Genomic DNA, 25,792 nt, shown 5'->3' with positions numbered 1-25,792 from the left:
TCTGGTTCCTTTGACCAGTGTGAGTGCAACCGTACCACGTCTAGGAGCGGCACGCTTGCCGTCCACGGCCCGTTTTGGAGAGGTGGGCTTTTGTAAAGCACGTTTGCACGTGTACGAGCACGAGCGTGCGCACGTGTACGAGCACGAGGCCTACGGCGGTTCTGAGGTCATTTCCTGTGCGCCTGTTGGGACGTAGAAAAAAGAAGGAGGAACCATGCGCGGACATTTCAAACAATGGCGGTGAAAGGTTCACGTTGGTGTGATGCGGAGGTGGAGTGTTTACTGCAGATTTGGTCGATGAAAAGATTCAAAAACAGTCGACAAGACGCACAAAAACTCAGAGGTCTACGGAAAGATCTGGAAACAAAGCCACGCACCGCCATGACGTCATCAATGCGTGTGACGTGTTACGGCGTGATGACGTATAGGCAGCAAGAAGCATTCTCCGAGGCCCAGGTAGTGTGAGTACAAACGGGCCTGGAGGGGGGGACAAGGACCCTAAAGCACGGGGCACGGGACGGAGGCACAGTGGGAGGGCGCCCTTACTCTCAATGAGACTTTTTCCTGGTTAAATAAAAGCATGGAGAGACTGTGGAGGGGCTCAGCTGAAAGGAAATGAAATAATTTGATTTGAGACAAAGAGAAACAGGATGAGAACGCTGCACTACGACAGATTCTGCAACTTGTTTCACTTAATCCTGTTTTTCAGCGGTTCGTCTCCACAGCAAAGCGAACTGTGGTGAGACTTTAACAAACAACACCAACCATCACGGAAAGAACGACTTCCTGCACTGAAGCAGCCGCTCTCAGTTAAGGAAAGAGTTTGATCCTAAACGCCACAGTGACGGGAGGTAATGACCACGGACGGACGGTGGGCGTTCACCTGCTGCAGCTCTCGGTCCGGACTCAGCTGGAGCTGCGGGACGTCGCTCATGGAGGCGGCCGCCCACTGCAGCAGGCTCCTGAGCTGGGGGTCCAGGGCCACATGCTGAGGGCCGGGCCCGGGCTCACGGAGGTCCGAGTTCACTACGACCAGTGCGGCCCTGGGAACCGGCACCTGAGTCCTGTCCACGCAGAGAGTCCCTGCAGCACACACACGCACACACACACACACAACATGAATCGTCATATGTGCAGAGTTTTCATATCACGGATCATACACGTGAATCTTCTGCACATTACCCAGAGGTACCTGTACCAGGGTGCACGTGGAAAGAGGAGCAGAGGAGCTGAACTTACTTAGAAACACTTAAAAAACATTAAATTATGATTTAAATAAAAGATGGTAAAGCATAAACCCTTTCACCTGTTAACATTAAATCAACTGTAACACCTGAAAACTTCATGTTGCAATTATGTAAGAGTGTGAAAACTAGTGAGCAAGTAAGTGTTAATGAGCTTTTTTAAACGTTAGCTAAAATATTGATATGTGTTTTTAAACGTTAGCTAAAAGAATTGCTAAGTATTCTTAAAAGTTAGTGTATCGTGACGATCAAAACCCAAACTCGTCACTGAGAGGGGAACACAGGGTTCTGTCTGAAGCCGTCGCTGCAGTTTGTGTGTGTGTTTATTTATCCTGTCGATGAAAAGTACTTTTGTACGAACAGCTTGAGGACGGACCTGCAGAAACTGACTACATGATGCTAACGAGCTTTAGCGGTCAACAGGAACATGAGCACCCTGCCTCTCTCCACTCTCTGCAATCAGTGACACACACACACACACACATCCTTGACTCTGCCCACACACAGACACACCTCCAGACACACATTACCTCCTAGTGATTAGCAACACATCCATGCTGCTACAGTTAGCTAAAAGAATTGATAGATATTTTAAACGTTAGCTAAAGTATTGAATAAAGGGTCGAAACAGTAAACGGATGAAACCTCGTGCTTCACTATATAAATATATATGTGTATGTGTATGTACAGCCTCATGTGTCTGTGGTGGTACGACGCTGACCAAACCTAAATACTGAGGGTTGGAAATATAATGAACACATTTGAAAAACATACATTAGGAATGAAAGAAGGGGTTTTTGTGGGTTCATGGGACCAAAAACACCGGGACCGCTGCATTATACACACACACACTGTAATAAGCAGCAGCCCTGTTCCCACGCTCCCACGGTGCAACAGGACCAATGAGGAGTCCCCCCGGCTCCCTCACTGGGGGCTACACACACACACACACACACACACACACGTATATAACGCAGAATGGCTGACTATGGAGGGAGTGGGGTGGTTGAATGAGCATTAGTGTGGCTGAACACGGGGGCGGTAAAATCCCCGTCTACGACACACTCAGACAGGCAGGCAGACGCACACAGCAGCCGGAAACAAGGCCGACTGTTGTGAATATCAGGGAGTTACTGATATTACCGCAATTACTCTGCTACGTCAGTGTTTTTGGGGGGGTGTCAAAATCTAAAAGTAAAGCGTAGTTTCCTCGTGATAACAACAGGCAGCAACGTGTCCTTACCGCTGGATTCCTCCCTGACCTCGGTCTCCTTGTCCTCCGTGTTGTCACTGTCGGAGGAGAAATGTCAGAGTTTAGAGAGAAGAAGGGAGAAGCGTCGGGGAGAGATGAGGCTGCGAACGACAGACAGTAAGCATGCTTAAGCTAACGGCCTCTGATGGAAGCCACATGCGCCGTAATCAAAGACGTCTTAAACACACGACGCTGCAGATTTCCCATCAATGCTCTTTCCCTTCTTCCAGTAACACAAGACAAGACAAGACACGGGGACGAAGAGTTCATCCTGATCACTGTGAGAGTTGATTTTTGCATTTTTGAAAAGCTCAATACTCAATATCCATTCTGCCAATTGTGCAAATATTCTCGGTGTGACGTGCCGGCAGGTAAACAGCGATCTTTCCGCTTTATAAGACATTTAATCACAGCGCTGTTGACACGGCCCCCGGCTGCAGACACGGCCCCCGGCTGCAGACACTGAGACTCTGCTCCGTGTCGCAGGAGGAGAACACTCTCTCCAGGACCGTGAAGCAGCGACGACACTGTCAAAGCAGAGGAGCAGAGGAGCAGAGTTCAAACCCACCAGTGTGTGTGTGCTGCAACAAATGTTATTTATCATTTGTTTTTAATAATATTAACATATTTTTAACGGCCGTGTTCAGAAGTGATGAAACCGCAAATGCCTCCCTCCTAATAACAGCACTGAACCTTTCCACCGCTGTTTGCTGATCCTGACGTCGACGATGATGAAGGAGCGTGTAGAATATCCTCTGTTCCTGTGCTGTGCATGTTATTTTACATCATGACGCATCGTCTGAAATCTCCTGGGCGGTTGTTTCCATGGAAATTCACGTGTCGGTATATTCTTAGAAGTGCGTCAATGAATTCTACTTCGATCGTCCATTAAAAAAGCACAAGGAAAGTGTCTGGATATGGTCGATATGCTCCGGTGTGTGTGTGTGTGTGTGTGTGTGTGTGTGTGTGTGTGTGTGTGTGTGCGTGTGTGTGTGTGTAAGCTTGACGTTTTAAAAGTTCTAGCCCATGGGTGTCAAAGTCAAGGCCCGCGGGTCGGATCAGGCCCGCAAATGAATGATCTTGGCTCCCGGGATGATATTTGATTAGTATTAGAATCGGCCCGCACGCCACAGCCGCCTGCTGGTGTTTTTCCTGCACCAAAACTGCATTACCCACAATGCAACGGTAGCCCTTCGGCTTCATTATTCATCAGCATTCAGGGCAGATGTCACTTTCAGCCCCCCCCCCCCCATTAACGGCTAAAGGGAAGGTGGACAATGAGAACAGGGTGTTTGGGTGTTCGCTCGGTGGGAGGCAGAGCTCATGTTCCCAAAGCTGTGTGTCTTTATCTTGATATTAAGGAACATGTTTGATTTTCTTTTTTGCTGTTTGCCTGTTGAAAATGCTTCCTTGAAATAACTAAAGTCATAAGAAAATCTTGCTTTATTCATTTAATGTACAGGACAAGTTTGTTTTTGTCTGTTTTGCCTGGTTCAACAGGTTAAATGCATCATTTTAATATGTTTTAATAAACATTGAACCAGTCCGGCCCTCGGCTCGTAGCTAATTAGTTTTGACTTGATGTGTTTGACTTTGACATCCCTGATCTATTCTTTGATGCTTTTGATGTTCAATGATTTCTGCACTTTAAGGGATTGTGCTGTAAATTTCGTTCTATTCTAACAGCAAACGTTGTTTTATCTCAGTATGTTCTTCGTTTTAGTGAATTACGGCTCATGACTGCAACAACATCTGCACCTGTTGGTGGGTTTGAACCTGGAAACAACATAAATACAACAAGAGCAACAGCCTTCTTGTATTTACGTTACATTTCCTCCTGTTACGCAACAACAATCACATGAAAACAATGCAGAAGCAGCAGAAATGGAAGCAGCACATCGCATGCAGACATCAGCATCAACAGGCACATGCCACGTCACGCCTGTGTGGATCTGGAGCGCTGTGGTCATGCAGGGGGCTGGTGGTTCCTCGTATGAGACAAAGCATCAATCTAAAATAGTGTTGTACGATCTTGTAAAACATTTTCACACGATGAAGCAATTCCCCGTGCTCACACATACTTCTTTCACTGCTTTTGGCTCCACAGTGATTTCAGTGACTCAGTTATTTCTTTGTCCCATTTCCAGAGAACCTCCAGGTCTAACAGGGTGTTTTTTTTCTGTAAGGTCAGCGTGTTAACGTGTCAGCGTGTTAACCAGGTGTGGACCAACCTGTCAGAGGGAGAGAATGACATGCGCTCCTCACACGCCTCCCCCTCCAGGCCCAGACTGCTCCAGCTACTGCTGTTCCCATTGCTGCTGGAGAGAGAAGGAGAGTAAGAAGCTAACCGCTAACTAATCAAATGAATGGTTAGCGGTTAGCGGCACTTATAAAGCGCCTTTCGAGTCTTCTGACTACTCATTCACACATTCACACAGAGATTCACACTGATGCAGTGGACATCTAAAGACCATCTAATATAACCATTCACACCACATTCACACACCCATGGGCAGCACGGGGAGCAATTCGGGGTTCAGTGTCTTGCCCAAGGGCACTTCGACATGTGGACCGGGGGAGGTGGGGATTGAAACGATCTCTCTCGAATGGAGAATGACCCTCACTTTTACTGAGCCACAGTCGCCTCTTGAGAGTTCAGGACGTGATCAGCACTTTCATCTCATCGCGTAGGGAAGATTTTGATATCACATCAAATTTCATCTTATTTGACCTTATGATGGTAATGTTACGCCGTTAAGCCGTGCACTTAGGGCCCCCTCCCACTGTGCCTCCGTCCCGTGCCCCGTGCTTTAGGGTCCTTGTCTCCCCCTCCAGGCCCGTTTGTACTCACACTACCTGGGCCTCGGAGAATGCTTCTTGCTGCCTATACGTCATCACGCCGTAACACGTCACACGCATTGATGACGTCATGGGGATGCGTGGCTTTGTTTCCAGATCTTTCCGTAGACCTCGGAGTTTTTGTGCGTCTTGTCGACTGTTTTTGAATCTTTTCATCGACCAAATCTGCAGTAAACACTCCACCTCCGCATCACACCAACGTGAACCTTTCACCGCCATTGTTTGAAATGTCCGCGCATGGTCCCTCCTTCTTTTTTCTACGTCCCAACAGGCGCACAGGAAATGACCTCAGAACCGCCGTAGGCCTCGTGCTCGTACACGTGCGCACGCTCGTGCTCGTACACATGCGCACGCTCGTGCTCGTACATGTGCAAACGTGCTTTACAAAAGCCCACCTCCCCCAAACGGGCCGTGGACGGCAAGCGTGCCGCTCCTAGACGTGGTACGGTTGCACTCACACTGGTCAAAGGAACCAGACTTTAGCCGTGAAACGCGCTGGGGCACGGTACGGAGGAACAGTAGGAGTGCGGCCTAAACGTCTTGTTTTATCAGTAAAAACCTAGTTTATGATAAAAACACCTGAGAAAAGCAGCAGTTTCTGACACATTTGCATAAAAACTATTTATCGATGAACGTTTCTGTCCATTAACTGATCGATCAGTCGACTTATTGCTGCAGATCCATTTCATACGATTATTAATGAGGGCATTTATTTAACTTAAAATGAAATCTATTTATAGTGTGAACTCCTCATCACAAAACTGCGGTCCATGACTCTTTGTTGCTTTTGGAATAACCCTTTAAACGACAGGTGAGGCTCATTCTCCAAAACGCTGCAGACTTTCCCTCTGAATCATCCGTTTGTTGCTAAAGGCCTCAAATGTGAGATCACGACATTCTTGTTCTCAAATCATGCAGTTAATCCTGTGGGTGAGCGCAGGGCAACCAGCTGGCAACAGAAGCACAACACACACACACACACACACACACTCTCTCTGTAATTAGTCAATGATTAGCCTGCTGGCTGGAACCTGCACACTGTGGCGTGCAGCGGCTGAGGAGAGGAACATTTCTGATTTCTATAAATACCTCTGTTAATGTGCATTACCTCAGCTTTCTCTCTGAGGTTTGAGTGAGTGACACGTGCTGAGAGCTCCTTCATTTAGTCAATCATCACGGTCCTCTTAATTTTGTCCTTCCGTCAGCTCACTTGCGGAGCGGATATGTTCGCAGTGGGCTTTAAAAGAGGGCCTAATGAATTACACATGGTGGACTTTGTTCCTGCGGTAACGCTGCCTGAAGTGATGAGAGCACTCACAGACACACCTTTAGAAAATATTATGATACATTAACTCGGCCCTGATGGCAAAATAACTGGATGCTCACACATTGTGTTGTTTCAGTGTCTTGGGAAAGAATTTCAAATGTTGTCGGTTTTGCTTCCATAGAGACATCGACCTGCGCCACGAGTGTCGACATGTGTGTGGCTGACAGGATCCATCCACGCTTCGTCTGCACTTACATTCATCAAATAAGTCATCGAGAAAGTTTTTTTCGTGTATCGACTATTAACAGAGAAATCCAGGAGAGTCGCTAACAGCCGGACGTGGCTAACAGTGATTAGCTCGGGGCAGCACGGTGAAGTCATTCAAAGGTCTTTTTTAACCACTAATGCTGCTGAAAATAACAGCAAACCTCTGCAGCAGCATGAGAAGAGTCCCTACACACACAACAAAGCAGCAATGGGCTCCTTCCACTGTAATGGACTTTACTATGAGAGGAGCTGGTACAGGGGCCAGTAGGTAAGTCTTTAAAACACTCTTTAATAAACTCTGGCTTCACTAACTATGCTGATGACGCTTTGTTGTGTGGGTAGGGACTCTTCTCATGCTGCTGCAGAGGTTTGCTGTTATTTTCAGCAGCATTAGTGGTTAAAAAAGACCTTTGAATGCCTTCACCGTGCTGCCCAAAGCTAATTAGTTAGCTAACAGCCGCCTACTGCTGGTGTTGTAGCGGGTTTCCTCTTCCTCCTTCGTGATATCACACACTCAAACATTTGCTAGCTGCGACCACACACTGTTTTTAGCATTAACAATAAAGTCCTTCAACACCCGTTGCCGTTGCCATACTCGTTTTTTGTAAACACCATTGTGGCGTGATGTCATCAATGATCACCTGATGATTTTGCTCCAGAATTCCACTTAAAGCATGACCGTGTGTGAAGGCCACTAACGCCGTTTCACTGTTAAACTCCAGGTTGTGTTTCGTGTCTCGTTTGTGAGCGTAGACGTTCGTAACAGAGGACGCAGACGCCCAGGTCACTCAGTCTGATCAGTGAGGTAGGCTGACAGACCTGACTCTGTGGCTGCTCCTTTCCCTTTGCTGTGGCTTCCTCCGAACACGGAGAACGCTCCGTCCACCTCTAATATCTCTGCTCCCACTCTGGGTTTTTATCCTCATGTGTTACCGTCATGAACGGTTCCACCTCATCGTCGCTCCAACACCATAAACCTCTGCTCTGACTTTCCACCATCGCTCTTCTTCCTCTGAAGGATTTTCTGTCTTTGACACGTCCATGATTTTACACCGCACAGGGAACTACACACAATCTGCTTCCTGTTCGGTGTACCTGAATGGTCACATGATCTGTGTTTTCAGGCGTGTTCATAAGGACGCAGAATATTTCTGATATGGGTCCAAAACGCTTGTGTGGACGGAGGTCGTTGCAGCTGCAGACTCACTGGCTCGGTCCGGCTCCCTCCCTCTTCTGTTTGCACACACATGGTGACGATGTCCGTCCAAAAACAGAAGGCCAGCTCTGTCACAACTACCACTTGGCTCTTTTCCCTGCGGTGTGTTTCACAAACATTGGGGGAAGAACTTGGCTGCAGAAACGGCTCCTCAACAACATATCTGTTACAGCTCACATATGCAACACTTGCACAAATCAGACAAAATTGCATTTTGGTGGTGGAGGCTAAATGAGATTCCCAAACCAAACACTGTGCCCTGACCTTAGGAAACCTCCCATCTACTCCTGCTAAACACGGTCCAACACTGGCAACAACAGAGTGTTTCTGTGCTGCTGAGTCAGAGGAGGTGAACTAACTGACAAGGTGCTAACCTCAATCTTTAAGCTGGCGACTGCACTGACACAACTCTAACTGAAATATTAAACCCATTTCCTTATATCCTGTGTTATCTTACCTTACTGCATCTTATCTTAAAATCAGGCGTGGGTGATATGAAGGTGTGATGGTGCACCAGGGCATTTAGGGCGCACTCACACTGTCCTTCCGCACCGGGCCAAAACCGTTTTTTCAGGTCAAGCCTAGTGCGTTTGACCCGTGTGAGTGCACCCACTCCGCGCATAACTGCGGCCAGCTTGCCCGCCACGGCCCGTCTGAGAGAGGTGGGCTTTTGTAAAGCACATTTGCATGTGTACGAGCACGAGCGTGCGCACGTGTACGAGCACGAGCATGACGCCTACGGCGGTTTTGACGTCATTTATGTGCATTTAACAACAACAACAGCGGTGAAAGGTTCACGTTGGTGTGATGCGGAGGTGGAGTGTTTATTGCAGATTTGGTCGATGGAAAGATTCAAAAACAGTCGACAAGACGCACAAAAACTCCGAGGTCTACGGAAACACACCTATACTCAGGTGCAGAATAACAGACTTATGTTCTGTGCGTCCGTCGCTCTATCGACCTTCTTCACTCCCGTTTCAGTTACTAAAGACGCCACAGCACCCGCTCACCCAGCAGGAAATCAACGGAAGAAGGTGACTTATCTCCAATCTATTCATTATTCATGGATCATGAGCACTTATACAAGACTTGTGTCAGTAGGCTCCTTTAATATTAAACACACAGCATGATAGGCTAGAAAATGATCAACTTTGAGCCATTTAGACATTTTGTTTTTGCACGAACGATAGCAGCACTTTGCTCCACAGATAAGTGGATATCTGATGTGTGTGAGGGAGCTCATACCTGTCACTGAGGTGGAAGAAGCTGCTGTTGTCGTCTGGATGCTCGTCCTCAAAGCTCAGGTTAGACCAGCTGCCCAGACTGTCATCTCCGACGCTCAGCTGCTGGGACACCGAGGACTCAGTGGTTTCCCGACCGGGGAAACTAAAAGCACAAAGATGGAAGGAAACATGAGAAAGGGAGAGGGCTTCAAAAGTGACGAGAACACAAACTAACAAATTTCAGATTTCTCTCAATGTATTAAAATGGTAAAGTTAGTTGAGAAGTAAACTTTGTTTCCAGATCTTTCCGTAGACCTCGGAGTTTTTGTGCGTCTTGTCGACTGTTTTTGAATCTTTTCATCGACCAAATCTGCAGTAAACACTCCACCTCCGCATCACACCAACGTGAACCTTTCACCGCCATTGTTTGAAATGTCCGCGCATGGTCCCTCCTTCTTTTTTCTACGTCCCAACAGGCGCACAGGAAATGACCTCAGAACCGCCGTATAAAATATATGATATAAATAAATTCTAATCCTGTTTTGACTTAATTTATTTGTTAAAAATACACATTTTGGTATCGATAAAGACCGAACCCCTGAGGAGTATGGGTAAAATCTTAACCCAACCCTGGTATGACAGGAAAAAAAGGACATGACTGGTGAATGTCGGTGTGGTTACCTGATGTTGCCGGTCTGGCAGATGTTGGACAGCGCTGACGTCATGATCTCAGCAGTGAGGCTTTCAGCGTAGCTGGTTCCATCGTGGCCGATGCCGCTGTCTGCATTAAGGCTTGTGTTGCTCAGCTCGCGTTTAGCTGTCTCCATTGCCATGGAAACCATCCCCTCTGCAAACACCGCCCTGTGGTCCAGGTCGATGTGGATCTTGGGAATCTCCAGGCCGGAGAGGCGCTCGGCCCTTGGTTGACATTCTGACCCTCTTTTCCTCCTCTGTGACACAGGCTGCTGGTGGTGCCTGTTTGGTTTGGTGCAGTACGGGCACTCCTGGACCTGACAGTAACGGCATGTCCTCTCCCCCAGGGCTTGGCTCAGTGACGGCCCCTCAGACAACCTCTGGGTGTGAGAGTGTCTGTCGTGGCCTTGGGTCCTCTGGTGGTCACGGGATGAATGTCCAACTGAAGTGAGGCTCATTTTTAGAGTATCATCAACTATTTTCCTGGCGTAGTGCTCGACGACCTGCATCACCCTGCTCCTGTAACCTCCATCGTACAGGCTCCCTGTGCTGTGGTAATGCCTGCTCTTACCCTCCTTGGACAACAGTGGGCAGGAGTAAGAGTTCCTGATGAGGTTCTCAGCCATGTCTTCAAGTCTCGATTTCTTATAAAGACAGGAGTCAGTGAGAGACTTGGGCAGTCGTACAGAGGAAAGATGCAGCTTACGTGTGACATCGCAGGTGATGTTGTAAGCTAGAGACTCTGCAAAGTTGACCAGATCCATGTACTCCCTCTGACTCTGCTCTTCAGAGTCCCTGCAACAACACTGAGCGCCCTCACCTGAGGGACTAACCACGGACTCCACTCTGTCCTTGGGCAATGAGGGCTCAGAACCAGAAGCTTTCCATTCATCTGGTAGCGACTTGGATGAGTGAAGGCGGGTGCTGGAGGATCTCTGCTTGATCTTACGGCTGGCATGAGCCAAGCCCAGTTTTATGGAGCGGTAGGCCAAACGGCTCGCATACTGGTCCAGCACCAGCTCCCTACTGCCTCCCTCCTTTTTCAGGACCCTGATTAGGTAGCCAGCATATTCATCCGTCACACTTTCACAGCTCGGATACTCTGAGGACAGGCCGGAGCTGGAGCTGGAGACGGTGCTTGAAGTGGAAGTGAAGACAGAGGCTATCACGTCATTGGACCACTGCTCAGCCAGCCTCCCGACCCTCCAGTCTCTGTTCTGGTCCGTACTGGGCTGAGACTGTTGGCGGTGGTGATGCAAACATTCAGACCTAGATCTGTCAAAGCTTCTCCTTCTGAGAGCTCTGTGATGTGGACACTGCTGTCCGGAGCTCACCATCCTCTTCACGTCATTGATGACCTCTCCCGCCACCTCACCAGCATAAACCCACAAGGTGTTCAAGGTCTGCTCTGAGAACTGAGTCACGCTGTCTCTCCGTCTCTCGTTGCTCTTGCTCATTTCTCCCTCTTCCACTCCTAAGGTGTCCATCTCTGTTGCCATGGAGACAATGTGGCAAGCCAACCGCTCGGCATAGTGGAGAGCTTCCTTGTTTGACATTTTGCGAGCGGACGTCTGTTTCAGTTCATGCCGGCCCCCGACCGTCTCTAAACATCTGTTAGTGCCGCCAACAATACCCTCTTCTGACAATTCTTCCTCCTCTTCATCCTCATTGCCATCTGCCTCCTCAGAGAGAGACCTCATGAGTTTGAGCATAAACTCAGCCTTGTCTGCCTCAGGGCTGATTTCCTTTGGCCCTGGGCCCGGCTCAGGCTGATAGTGAGGGGTGGGTGGAGGGGTAGCAGGAGAAAACTCCTTGGCCAGCTTGCTTTTAAGCTTCTTGGAGAACTGTTTTATCTGCTTCTCCTTGGACACCTCACTGGGCTGCTGAGGGGTAGAAGGGGGAGTGCCGGGAGTTCCACCAGACTTTTGGCCAGTGCTCGGAGCAGAGTCTTCCCCAGAAACAGATATCCTCCTCTGTCCATCCATCTCGGTACCCGGCACATTTAGAGTATCCATCATCACAGCATGTGTTTCAGCCACACCTCTGCTCTTGGGGTCTAATTCACAGCTGGATCTCCCTTGGCCCGTCTGAAAGGAAATGTGAGGAACGCTAAGGTCCGCTGCTGGCTCAACAAGGCCGCCCTTCCTAAGATACCCAGAATCTCTACAGTCATATCTAAAGCTAGCCCCCTGCTTTGAAGGTGAATTTGGAGCCTCATAATGAACTGTCTCCTGATTAGAAGAAGAGTCCCTTCTGTTCCCCATTGTCTTTGTAAAGAAGTCAGCACAGTCACCAAAACTCTTCTTCACCTTAGAAGCGGTTATCAGCTCACAAGCCTCAGTTACGATCAGATCCACCATGTTGCCAGAGAAGTTTTGGAATGGGGACTTTGCTTGAGAGGGGTCTTCTCCAGCTATCGGGGTCTGAGTTCCATGACTGTAAAGGTGAGTTTGTGTAGATGTGGTGGTGTCAGAGGAAGATACAGTTACTCTTTTTGGGCTGGCCTGTGGGGTATCTGACAAGCTAGACGCACACCGGCAGGTCTCCTCCGAATCCTGGAGGACGGAGAGGGCTTGGCCTGCCTGGGGCACAGGAATACAACTGGCCATGCCTGACACAGTGAACAGGGCGTTCTTCACAGTGCAGGAAGCATCCTCTCCTGAGAGCCCTGGGACCACTGCAGCTGAGCTGGCACTTACAACCTGCTGGTTAGCAAAGGTACTGCAGGTCTGAGAACTAGTGTTCTCTGCACTGACATAACAGATGTTGTCCAGAGACACACTTATAGCTGCTTGGCTAGTGAAGGCAACATCAGCCTGAGACAGCTCTATGAAGGCCTCTTGGATAACAGACTCAGACAAGTCTGAAGCATAGGAGGACACCACCTCCTCTTCTTCTTCCTCTTCCTCCTCCTCCTGTCCATGGCCAAAGGACCAATCACTGGGAGTGAGAGGGGTTGAGGGGTGAGAGAACTGACACACTTCCATAATGCCTTCAAACACCAGCTCTTCAGCCAGATCAGCGGCAAAACGTGTCACTGTGCTGTGGAAAATCTGTTTTTTCACTGTCAGGAAGTCTTTGAGGGCCCCAGACACAGCCTCTCCAGCCAGGAAGCCAGCTAGGCCGGTGATTGCTCTTTCTTTCAACACATAGGCGCGACGCATGCCTATCTCTTGGAAGGCCATCTGAAACACTGAGGAGGTGAGCCTGGCAGCTAGGTGGCACAAGGTGGTGGTACAGGTTGACACACCTTTCTGGATGTCTCTCAAGGCGCTGCCCAAACTCATTTCCACCAAGTCAGTGGCAAACCTCTGAATGCCATCCTTCAGAGACTGGGACTTCTTCTGCAGCGTGGCCACTGTTACAGTCTCTTGTATTTCTGAGAGCTTCATCAAGTACCCCGAAGAGTTCTTGAATTCCTTGTGGCAGACGCAGCTGAGATTCTTGTTGTTACTGATGTCAACGGCCGACTGGTAGCCACAAACAGATCCCAGAATTTCTTTGGACAGACTGCTGGCAAAGTCTGAGTAGGTCTTATACAGAGAGCAGAGATCCTGGGGTTTACGTAGCTCTGAGCTGTCCCGTCCATTCTCCTCGGCATTCCAGAAGTACTCCAGAGGTCCACTGGAGTCCACCAGGGGGCTGAAGGCCGAGGAGCTGACGGGGCTGAAGAGTGGGCCGCCATTCTCCTCAGAAGGAGTCTGCACCGGTCGAGGGGAGTCGGGCACCTCAGAGTGAAGTGAGTAAGGAGAGCCTGGTTTCAAAGGTGTGGGTTTTTTCACATTGGCTGGGAGAGTGGGCTGATCAAAGCGGTGAGGATTCATACCCTTGGTTGAGCAGCCCCTAGAAACATATTTGGATGCGGACCCACTGGTCTGGTTCTGCGTGGTTTGGGCACTGATGGCGTCCAGAGGCAGAGCAAGAGTGCAGTTATCTGAGCTCAGCTCATCAAGGTCATCGAACTGGTCAAAGCTGTCAAAGAACTCACTGACTTCAGAGTCTGAGTCTTCAACTCGCTCACTGGGCCCCCCTGGTACCTGAGGGATGTCCAGCTTGGCCTGCAGGCTCTTCTGGTATCCCACCTCATCCAGGAAAATGATTGGGCTGGGGCTGGAGCAGTCCGACTCTTCGGATTCACTGACATGACTCAAGGGGGATGGGAGGCGAGCTCCGGGGCTGCAGTAAGTCCATTGGGAGTCCAAGCCTGACGACTTCTGCACTGTGACGGATACATCTGGACCAGACTTGTGTTTGGATGAATTCTTCTTGGAGGAGGAGCTTATGATTATGCGGGAGCCTGATAATTCCTTTCTTCTCTTGTGGGCTGGGATTGTCTGTGATGCCACGTCGCGCTTTTTAAAATGGCGATAGGCAGCTGCAGCTGTGGGGATGGACATGAAGGGGAGGAGAAAAACTGGTTATACATCTTAGCAGTGAACTGACATTTCTGAAAAACATCATGCATAGATTATGAATTGTAGAAAGAAAAGAGGGTTTAAAATTCCAGTGTCCATTGTAGATTTTGCAGACGTGATTATAATCAGTTGATGGGATGACAAGTGTTCGAGAGAGAAGAGACCAGCAGCTACGAAATGCCACTAAGCATTAGACATCAAACCTACAGGGATTGTCTCCAGTGTCGTCCTCCTCCAGATGCTCCAGGGCTGTGACAAAGTCATCTTCGATTGATGAGACCGACTGGTTGGTGTCATCTTCCTCTGGCTGGCTGTGCTCAGCTGTGCCCCTCTGAAGAGCCTGGAGCTCCAGAGCATAGCGTACGCCCGCCACATAGCACCCCAACAAGCCCACCAAAGACGCCACACCGGCCTGAGGGTAGACACCAGAGCTGGGACCGTGCCTCAGCACACATACGGTCTTTAACCAACACTAAAGGCAGAGAGGGGAAGAGAAGAGAAGAAAGGGAAAAGAAATACTGAAAATTAACTTGAGCAGCTCATTTAGAGAAAAGTGACAACATCTGTAACCAACAATCTAAACTGTGGTTCCCACTGTGCTAGAGATCATTCTCCAGGACTTTTCCAGTGATGACTGAGCTGCAAGGACAGACACCAACATGTTCCTCTCTGTGGAAGTCTGATTTAAAAAGATGTGCAGTCTGTGGCTGTAACTTATCTCTTACATCCTCAGACATTACGACACATTTCACTTTATTATAGGTTACAGTGATGCTTTGGGAAACTCTTCCCTCAGCAGTCTTCTCTCTCTTACCGTTTTCTCCCGGCTGAGTAGAAAATGCAGAGCCAGCAGAAGTATCTGGCACCTGCCACACTAAATATTTCTTTAGAAAAATCTGACTGTTTTGATGTGCACCATTCGTCTGTATCATATTGCACACAACATTTTATTTCATTGATTTATTGTGTGTGGGTCTGGTGTCCTCCTGAGTGTGTCATGTATATGTGTTTGTCTTGTCTCTTCTATTTGTATTTTATTTATTTATTTAGTACTATTTGTATTTTTTCAATTTTTTTTTAGCAAGGACTACGGATGCAAATTAGCATCTTTGCTATAATCCAGCACTTTAACAGTGAGATGTTGTTATCGTCGTGCACTGTCCCTAACAAAGAAAGGAGTGATTGATTGATTCTGTGGCTGCGTATTTTTGATAGAGTTGTTTCGATGTATGGGCAAGTATGTGAGTCAATGTACCGATCCCTGATCAGTTCACTTCGCCCAGAAAAAACTACTAAGTAGTTTCACAGATATAAAATGGCCGTTTTCCCATAAATCAAGTCTTCTTCATCGCTCTAAAACAGCAAGTTTCCAGAACACAACAGGCTGTTGGAAAATACTCTGGTCCATAAGCTATCGCTGCCATCTGAACACCACTGAACGTCATCGACACTGAACGTCATCGACACTGAACAGAACTCCAAGCTTTTCAGTTGGACCTCTGAGAAATAGATCACAGTTCATTCTCAGCTCGAGGAAACTCAGAAGTTATTTTCCAGGACAACACAGGATTTTCCAGGACTTTACAACTGTTTTCCAGATTTTTCAGATGAAACAGCTGCAAATGTGACAGATGTTGGTTTTGCAAATTCAGCAGGATTCCCGTGGGAATTTCCTCATTCTAATCTTACAGAGGGGGCATATTGTTATGTCTGTACTGAGTTGATCTGGTGCTTGTCCACTCTGTACTGCAGATAGGTGGGAGGTCCCGCCTTCTCAAACGGACGATAAAACCACAGAGTGAGCTGCAGGGCCTGTGTGTACTCAAACACGGCACACATGACCAGGAAGGACGGACGAGGCTGCAACCGTGGGCTGAAAAAAACAACATCTTTGTCCGTCCATCCCACCTGCACTTCTTCAAAAGCGTGAGAAAGACTTGGTGTGTTTACTGAACATGCAGGGACCGACAAGGCCGTAAATATGGAGAGACCATTTAGTGAACAAATGCAAGAATTTCAGGACTTCATATCAACATGAAACTACTGTCAATTATCATACGTTATCTGAAATGTCCTGTTTAAATATGTAAATGAGGCATTCTCTCATGCTAAAGTTTGGTGAATTAAGCGGAAATCTACAGACACACACAGAAAAGGTGATGTTAAATAAATGTTTACTTTACACTAATGTTTTCAAAACGTTCCAGTGAAGTGTGATGAAGTGAAAAGACATCGTCACAATCACACTTTTTGGAGCCTGGGGTCTCCCCCTGCTGGACATTAGAGAGAATGCAGCTTTAAGTGGAGTCTCCCCCTGCTGGACATTAGAGAGAATGCAGCTTTAAGTGGACTCTCCCCCTGCTGGACATTAGAGAGAATGCAGCTTTAAGTGGAGTCTCCTCCTGCTTGACATTAGAGAGAATGCAGCTTTAAGTGGACTCTCCCCCTGCTGGACATTAGAGAGAATGCAGCTTTAAGTGGAGTCTCCTCCTGCTGGACATTAGAGAGAATGCAGCTTTAAGTGGAGTCTCCCCCTGCTGGACATTAGAGAAAATGCAGCTTTAAGTGGAGTCTCCTCCTGCTGGACATTAGAGAGAATGTAGCTTTAAGTGGAGTCTCCTCCTGCTGGACATTAGAGAGAATGCAGCTTTAAGTGGAGTCTCCTCCTGCTGGACATTAGAGAGAATGCATCTTTAAGTGGAGTCTCCTCCTGCTGGACATTAGAGAGAATGCAGCTTTAAGTGGAGTCTCCCCCTGCTGGACATTAGAGAGAATGCAGCTTTAAGTGGAGTCTCCTCCTGCTGGACATTAGAGAGAATGCAGCTTTAAGCCACTTCACCATTGGAGTTGCATCCCTCTCTGTTCTACAGTCTGTGGTCCAGTGGCTCATTCTAACGTCCCTTTCTTCTGACCAACATAAAGACTGAACACATGCTTTCAGACAGACGCGTCACCGACCTGAGGCCCGGCGTCCCTGTGCTCTGCCGTCCTGCGGGAGTCTTTGAGCAGCAGAACTTCATCATTCTTGAGGCTGTGAACGTGGAGCGATCTCAGGAGCTCACACAGCCCTGCTGGCATGGACAACAGAGCCTGGGGAAGACCAGGACGCAGAAGCATTAGCTCGTCGGTAGAGTAGAGAAAATCTGAAGACAATCTTTAGAAACATCAAACAAATCAGAGCTTTGTGAAGAGCGTCAGGAGGACGAGTGTTATTCCAGCATAAAACCATCCCATTGTCTTTTTTGGCACTTGCATACATCAAATAAGCCATCAAGGCAGTTGACTGGAGAAATCCAGGAGAGATGCTAACAGCCGGACGTGGCTAACAGTGGTTAGCTCGGGGCAGCACGGTGAAGGCATTCAAAGGTCTTTTTTAACCACTAATGCTGCTGAAAATAACAGCAAACCTCTGCAGCAGCATGAGAAGAGTCCCTACACACACAACAAAGCACCAATGGGCTCCTTCCACTGTAATGGACTTTACTATGAGAGGAGCTGGTACAGGGGCCAGTAGGTAAGTCTGTAAAACACTCTTTAATAAACTCTGGCTTCACTAACTACGCTGATGACGCTTTGTTTAGCCACTCTCCTGGATTTCTCCGTTAATAGTTTATACACAAAAAAATTGTCTCGATGGATTATTTGATGTGTGCAGGTGTCGAAAAAGACAATGGGAGGATTTTACGCCGGAATTTCACTTTAAGAAACCGCAGATCATCGTAAAATAAAAAAAAACTACACTTTATTCAAACTGGATGGATGGATGGGTGGGTGGATGGATGGATGGATGGATGGATGGATGGATGGATGGATGGATGGATGGATGGATGGATGGATGGATGGATGGATGGATGGATGGATGGATGGATGGATGGATGGATGGATGGATGGATGGATGGATGGATGGATGGATGGATGGACGGACGGACGGACGGACGGATGGATGGATGGATAGATGGATAGATGGATGGATAGATGGATGGATGGATGGACGGATGATGGATGGATGGATGGAGGGATGGATAGACGGATGATGGATGGATGGATGGATGGATGGATGGATGGATGGATGGATGGATGGATGGATGGATGGATGGATGGATGGATGGATGGATGGATGGATGGATGGATGGATGGATGGATGGATAACTTTATTTATCTCTGAGGGGAAATGAGGTCGTCGTAGCAGTGGTACAAAACAATCAGAAATACTAAAAATAAGATAAAATGTAAAATAAACAATAAGATATAAGTACAGTATTGCAGATAAACACTATATTACAAATGTGCTCTGTGGACTTTAATGTGAAAGAGAGAGAAAGGTGCATTACAGTGAAAGGTCACTTTGAGTAGTATGAGTTTATTAGTCTTTCCACGTTCCAACAATCACAAACTCTGGCTCCTCCAAATAAGTCCGTCACTCACCGAGTCAGAGGTATAAAGATTATAAGCTAATATATATTCAACCAAACTCTAACGTCAGAATATGACCTGATGTCCACCAGTGCCACTCAGGGTCGTGTTTGACAAGTGAAAGTCATTAAGCACGACATTCTTTCAAGAGATTGATGATAATTCGTGTTTTAGTAAGAACGTACCTGTTGGGTGACGTCCTCCCCTTCACACTGAGCGGGCAGACACACAAAATGAATCTGAAAGAGCACAGTCAGCATTAATGCGTGTCATGTTTGAATGTGTGTGTGTGTGTGTGTGTGTGTGTGTGTGTGTGTGTGTGTGTGTGTGTGTGTGTGTGTGTGTGTGTGTGTGTGTGTGTGTGTGTGTGTGTGTGTGTGTGTGTGTGTGTGTGTGTGTGTGAGACAAACCTCTGTCAGTCGTGCCGTGTCTCTGGCCTGCAGCTCGAGGCCGACGCTGCACAGCTCCTTTTTATTCCTAAACAGGCTCTTGACACACTGCGGCCCGCCGTCACGCACAGTCTGCAGACACACAGGAAGCGCTTTAAAGCTCGAGCACATGGTTCAACAACACAATTAGTGGGAAACCAACCAGTATGTATTTGTCCGTCACTGCATGGATCTGCCCGCTTTTACACATGACTTTAATAAAGACGCCGGAAAATCAGATTTTATTGTAACATTAAATAAAATTCCATTTCCAGTGAAAACACCACATAAGAAACTGCAGTTAACGTTTCACAAGCGCACAAAACAGACAGTTTCACTTCGGTGCTGCATCATCACACTCAGCACAAACCGCGTTAACAGCGAGATATGTTGCATTTTAACACGCCGTCGACCACCAGAGGGGAAGGAAACGCAGCAGTCAGTGTTGTGTGAGCGTTATTTTTTTATTTGTCCAGCAGAAATCGAACAATAACGCAAAGAATCTGCGTCTGTCTTCACATATCTGCAGAACCGTTCGTCAGATCTACTCCACACTTGGCAGGTGTTTCGCTGGGGACCCACAGATGTTCATGAACCATTTAATCGGCCGGTCGCAATAAATCAATTAACTGCACGATAACTTTGCCAGTGTGATCATTTCCGTTTGCGTTCTTGTTTGTTTTCCTGGTGTCCCTCTATCACAGAGGTTTCACTGCGGTGCGTCTGTCTCCACTGCGCCTCTCTCTTCCTCCTGTAACGAGGAGATCACCCTCGTCTGGTGTCGTGTCGGTCACTCGTCAGCAGCACGGTCTCTGTGTGTGTGTGTGTGTGTGTGTGTGTGGGGAGGAGGACCCCTGGAGTTACCCAGAGTGCAGCAGGAGAGCCCTGTGAGGAGCAGCTTAGAGGACACGCTAGTTGAGATTTGGAGGAATAGAAACAAAGATGGAGTTGGTTTCAAAGTGAACGCCAAAGCTGCCGTGTGGGAGCTTCAGGTTCAAACCCAACGACCGCGGTGAACCACTTCACCTGAGCCGCTGCCACACTTTGGTTTCAAACAGGAGCAACTAAACACCAACGAGTTCAAACAGATTGAACTTTGATTAAGTATTTTTGATTGTTTATTTATTTTGGATATTTCAAATGTTTTCCAGTTTTAGTGTGAAATATTCTTTAGAAACAAACGTTATTGATCTTTGAAATGGTGGACTTGCATTATTCTGACATTATATCAGTTAAAAATGGTCTCAAAACAGCAAATTTATCACTTATCAAAATTATTTCTGGGACAATTTATTGCCCGGTGAAATTTGTGACAGGCCTAGATTAAGATTAACGCCATTTCCAAAAACCTTTAACCAGCTAAACTAGGTGACAGGAAACAACTACTGTAGGTGTGGTGATGTCTCCAGTCACCGCAGATAACACGGAGATAGTACTTTGAAAGGGCGTGACGTCACCGGTTAAAGACCTGACACTACAGCAAACAGGACACTATAACTTTTAATCTCATCCAGCTGCTTTCCTCATAAAAAAAAAACAACAAAAACCTTCTGATTAACAGCTGATCACAGCACAGAAGGGCGGGAACACACAAGACAGAACACTACAGATACAACAGAGTAAAACGCAGCGTCCAGCAGACTGACCTCTTTCCGGACTGAGCCCCTGGACCTGATGGGGACCCCTCTGATACGAGCACAGGCATCCATGGCACCAGAGCTGCACGGCCGCGCACCTGTCAGCAGAAAGCAAAATAAAGAGTGACAGTTAGTGACGCGGCGAAGACGTTTGGAGAATAAAGTTCAAGCTGCTGAAACAAGGAGACAGGACGGAGACAGGATCATCACTTTGAGTCGGAGGTTCTCTCTCCGGTCGAGAAGGAAAGCTGAAACGCCGCCCTTCACAGGCTGTCGCACCCTCATCCGCAGCAACAATCACATGACGGAGCGACGGCCAGATCTGTGCCGAACAAAGACACACACTATGTCTCCATCGAGCCCCGAGGAGCAGCGCCGGGCCCGGCTCCCGCCCATCCACTCACTCGCACTGGGAAAGAGAATCTCTGAATCAGGGAAGTTTTTAATACTTCACCCTCAAAACGAGCATTTGTGTATCAGTCACTCAGAGTGTTGTCTTGAACCGGTGAAGGTGTCACGCCTCCACGATGACGGAGAATCCGGAACCGTGCCCAAACAGGTTTCACGGCTAAAGTCTGGTTCCTTTGACCAGTGTGAGTGAAACCGTACCGCGTCTAGGAGCGGCACGCTTGCCGTCCACGGCCCGTTTGGGAGAGGTGGGCTTTAGTAAAGCACGTTTGCACGTGTACGAGCACGAGCGTGCACACGTGTACGAACACGAGGCCTACGGCGGTTCTGAGGTCATTTCCTGTGCGCCTGTTGGGACGTAGAAAAAAGAAGGAGGGACCATGCGCGGACATTTCAAACAATGGCGGTGAAAGGTTCACGTTGGTGTGATGCGGAGGTGGAGTGTTTACTGCAGATTTGGTCGATGAAAAGATTCAAAAACAGTCGACAAGACGCACAAAAACTCAGAGGTCTACGGAAAGATCTGGAAACAAAGCCACGCATCGCCATGACGTCATCAATGCGTGTGACGTGTTACGGCGTGATGACGTATAGGCAGCAAGAAGCATTCTCCGAGGCCCAGGTAGTGTGAGTACAAACGGGCCTGGAGGGGGGGACAAGGACCCTAAAGCACGGGGCACGGGACGGAGGCACAGTGGGAGGGCGCCCTGAGTGTCAGTCCAAAGACGAGCAGTTGTGTTCTGCAGCAGCTGCAGGCAGAGCGAGCTCTGGTCCAGACCGACATCTAAAGAATCACAATAATCCAGCCTGGATGATACAAAGGCATGGATGACTCATTAAAAGATAAATAAAGCTTAACTTTGGGTAAAATATGCATTTGATGAAAAGATTCTTTAACCACTGTATTGATTTGTTTCCTAACGGTGAGACGCAGCTCTACGGTCTCTACACGCCAACACACGGAGCGCGATGAGACAAAGCCACAACAAAGAGCTCCGTCACTGCACCTGCGCCTCCGACTAACCCACTAAACCAACAGTCATCAGTGGACTCGGGCCTGTGAAACGGATCACACAGCGTTTGACCACAGGAGGAGGCCCTGCACTGAACCTCCTGGCCCGTGTGTCTGAGGCCGTGCAGCCGACCTCCTGGGCCACGTTCTCTTCAAACCCGTGTGAAAATAACATGAATCAAGCTCTTGAAAGGTGGGCCCGGACTCGCCCCGCTGCCGAGGAGAAGCTTTAGTCGGCTGCTTTGATATTCTTTAAACAGTCGGGCCTTCATCAAAGATCAGAGAGCCGGGGTGTGTGTGTGTGTGTGTGTGTGTGTGTGTGTGTGTGTGTGTGTGTGTGTGTGTGTGTGTGTGTGTGTGTGTGTGTGCAGGGGAAACACACTCGCTAAGCAGCATGAGAGCGCGGGTAAAGGAGGCAAAATATTTACAGTGCACAAGGAAAAAGAAAAGTTTCCCAAGTAATTCAAGCCTCTCCTTTGAGGTTCGGTCCAAAGTTGCTCCGTGAGTCTAGACCCGGGCGGGCGGGCGGTCCGATTGATGGGCCCCTCCTGCACCCTGAGAACCAGAGGGGCAGAGCTGATCCCGGACCTCCTGGCTTCTCATGGGTGCTTTGGTGGGCTGAACAACAACAGCACCAACAGCAGGGCCAGCTGCTGCTGCCTGACCTCAACTATGCCCTCACAGGACGAGTGTTATGGCTACACCCATATCAGCTCATCACGGTCAGCAGCAGCGGCACACACGTCCTCAGGAAAACCTCTTTACTAAACAGATCATGCAGAACACGAGGCTGCAGGTCGTTTACAACGGCTGGGAAGAAGCTATTTTATTTGTATTTGTTTAAATGTCAGCAACAGACTGATACTGAACAGGTTTATTTAGTCATTTATTTTAATTTTATTTATTTAAATAGCTAAAAAATGACTGATATTGAACATGATGCTTACTTAGTTATTATTTCAATTTTTTTATATTTAAATGTTCAGCAACTGACTGATATTGAACATGTTTATTTCGACATTATTTTATTTTAATTTATTTATTATTTAAATGGTCAGCCACGACTGATACTATACATGTTTATTTAGATATTTATTTTAATTTATTATTTAAACAGTCAGAAACAGACTGATACTATACATGTTTACTTTAATAATATTTTTTGTTATTTATCCATTTATTGTTTCTTAATTTCTATTTTCCACTCTATTTTACTTACTTGTTACTTCTTGTTATTTATTTATTTTAAATGCTGAATTAATTTATATTTTTAATACTAAATGTTATCATTTTTTATTAAATTAGATTAAATAAATATGCACATATTTACTGATTTGTTCTTAAATTATTTAATAAAACCATCGATCTATAATTTTAATTATTAAGAGAGTTATTCTTTCATAATTCCCCTTTTTTACTATTTTATGTACTTATTATTTATTTATTTAGATAGTTATTTATTCTTTCCTAATTTCCATTGTTCAACTCAATTTACTTATTTTTTATTGTTTTGAATTAATTTATAATGATGTGTGGGGCTGTCCCCTCGGGTCCCCCCCGCCCCCGGTCCCTCCGCAGCTGCAGGCCGACACAGGAGCCTCTCACTGCGGATGCTGATGTTGATTCACTCCGGTACTCTGCTCCCGGAACAGCCCAACGGTTCTCTAACGTTAACGCTAGCTACATTACACACATTACCCACACACACACACCAGTTCATAATAACAATAATATTAATAATAATAATATTAATAATAGTAATAAGAGGATATGTAAACATCAACATGAAGCACCGTGACAGGCTGTCAATCACCGGGCCTTCAGCGGAACCAGGCCGCGGTCTGTGACGTCCCCTCACTGTCAACAGCTAACAGCTAACAGCTAGCAGCTAACAGCTAACAGCTAGCAGCTAACAGCTAACTGCTAGTAGCTAGCAGCTAACAGCTAGCCCCCACCGAGCTAACGCGAACGCCGATGCGGATTCAAACAGCTCCGTCAGTCCTCGGTCTCCCGGTGTTCACCGTAAACACGTAAACGTATTCACCGGGAGAAAGTCGGTGTTACCTCTCCGCTCGGCTCGGTGTTTGACTCCCGCAGCTCACGGATCCGCTGCTCTCAGAGGAACGATCCGTCCGCTCGGTGCTCGACTGCTCTGACTGCGGATGTTTAAAGCCCACCGTGCTTCACTGTGACCGACGTTACTACCGACGTTAGTACCGACGTTAGTACCGACGTTACTACCGTGGTTACTACCGACGTTACTACCGACGTTATTACCGACGTTACTACCGACGTTAGTACCGACGTTAGTACCGACGTTACTGCCGACGTTATAACCGACGTTACTACCGACGTTAGTACCGACGTTAGTACCGACGTTACTACCGACGTTAGTACCGACGTTAGTACCGTGATTATCACCGACGTGAGTACCGACGTGAGTACCGACGTGAGTACCGACGTTAGTACCGACGTTACTACCGACGTTAGTACCGTGATTATCACCGACGTTAGTACCGACGTTAGTACCGACGTTAGTACCGTGATTATCACCGACGTTAGTACCGACGTTAGTACCGACGTTACTACCGACGTTAGTACCGACGTTAGTACCGTGATTATCACCGACGTTAGTACCGACGTTATTACCGACGTTACTACCGACGTTAGTACCGACGTTAGTACCGACGTTACTGCCGACGTTATAACCGACGTTACTACCGACGTTAGTACCGACGTTAGTACCGACGTTACTACCGACGTTAGTACCGACGTTAGTACCGTGATTATCACCGACGTGAGTACCGACGTGAGTACCGACGTGAGTACCGACGTTAGTACCGACGTTACTACCGACGTTAGTACCGTGATTATCACCGACGTTAGTACCGACGTTAGTACCGACGTTAGTACCGTGATTATCACCGACGCTAGTACCGACGTTAGTACCGTGATTATCACCGACGCTAGTACCGACGTTAGTACCGTGATTATAACGTCAGCAACAGGACAACACTGTTATTACTCTATTTTATTTACCTGTTATTTATTTATTTAGATATTTATCATTTTTCTACTCTCTTTTATTTACCTAATATTAATTAATTAATTAATTTATTTATTTATTAAGATATTTATTCCTTCTATTTTCACTCTCTTTTATTTACCTATTATTTATTTATTTATTAAGATATTTACTATTTCTTTTTTAACTCTTTTAATTATGTATTTTTTATTTTATTTATTTAGTTATTTATTCTTTCTTTTTTCACTCTTTTATTTACTTTAGATTGATATTTTTCTTATTTATTTATTCTTTCTTAATTTCCCCTTTTCACTCTATTTTATTTACTTATTTGTTATATATTTATTTAGAGTTTTATTTATTCTTTCTTAATTTCTCTTTTCAATCTATTTTATTTACCTTTTTATTATTTAATTGTATTTATTTTGATAGT

General features: G+C 47.0%; 1 protein-coding gene across 4 annotated transcripts in view; it reads right to left on the bottom strand.

Moving 5' to 3' along the window:
* akap11 (A kinase (PRKA) anchor protein 11) overlaps positions 1–24,478 on the bottom strand; it is a 28,778-nt gene extending 4,300 nt beyond the window's left edge. Inside the window, exons 1-11 of one of the 4 annotated variants that reach the window (XM_083921974.1) lie at positions 24,399–24,478; positions 20,924–21,012; positions 19,260–19,370; positions 19,035–19,088; positions 17,395–17,526; positions 14,644–14,908; positions 10,010–14,402; positions 9,351–9,491; positions 4,728–4,814; positions 2,488–2,534; positions 884–1,083 (exon numbers count right to left, since the gene is read on the bottom strand). In XM_083921974.1, coding sequence (XP_083778100.1) covers positions 884–1,083; positions 2,488–2,534; positions 4,728–4,814; positions 9,351–9,491; positions 10,010–14,402; positions 14,644–14,908; positions 17,395–17,526; positions 19,035–19,088; positions 19,260–19,370; positions 20,924–20,986 — 5,493 coding nt within the window. In that variant the 5' untranslated portion in view covers positions 20,987–21,012; positions 24,399–24,478. Of the gene's footprint in view, positions 1–883; positions 1,084–2,487; positions 2,535–4,727; positions 4,815–9,350; positions 9,492–10,009; positions 14,403–14,643; positions 14,909–17,394; positions 17,527–19,034; positions 19,089–19,259; positions 19,371–20,923; positions 21,013–21,124; positions 21,382–24,378 lie in introns of those variants that run through there. The other 3 variants (XM_083921977.1, XM_083921975.1, XM_083921976.1) reach the window with 3 other exon arrangements.
* Positions 24,479–25,792: the final 1,314 nt, after the last annotated feature.

The sequence above is a fragment of the Echiichthys vipera genome (genome assembly GCF_963691815.1).
Source record: "Echiichthys vipera genome assembly, chromosome: 10".
In the NCBI taxonomy this organism is placed as follows: Eukaryota; Metazoa; Chordata; class Actinopteri; order Perciformes; family Trachinidae; genus Echiichthys; species Echiichthys vipera.
Note: the sequence above shows the minus strand (reverse complement) of the source record. Positions and strands in the feature narration are given on the sequence as shown.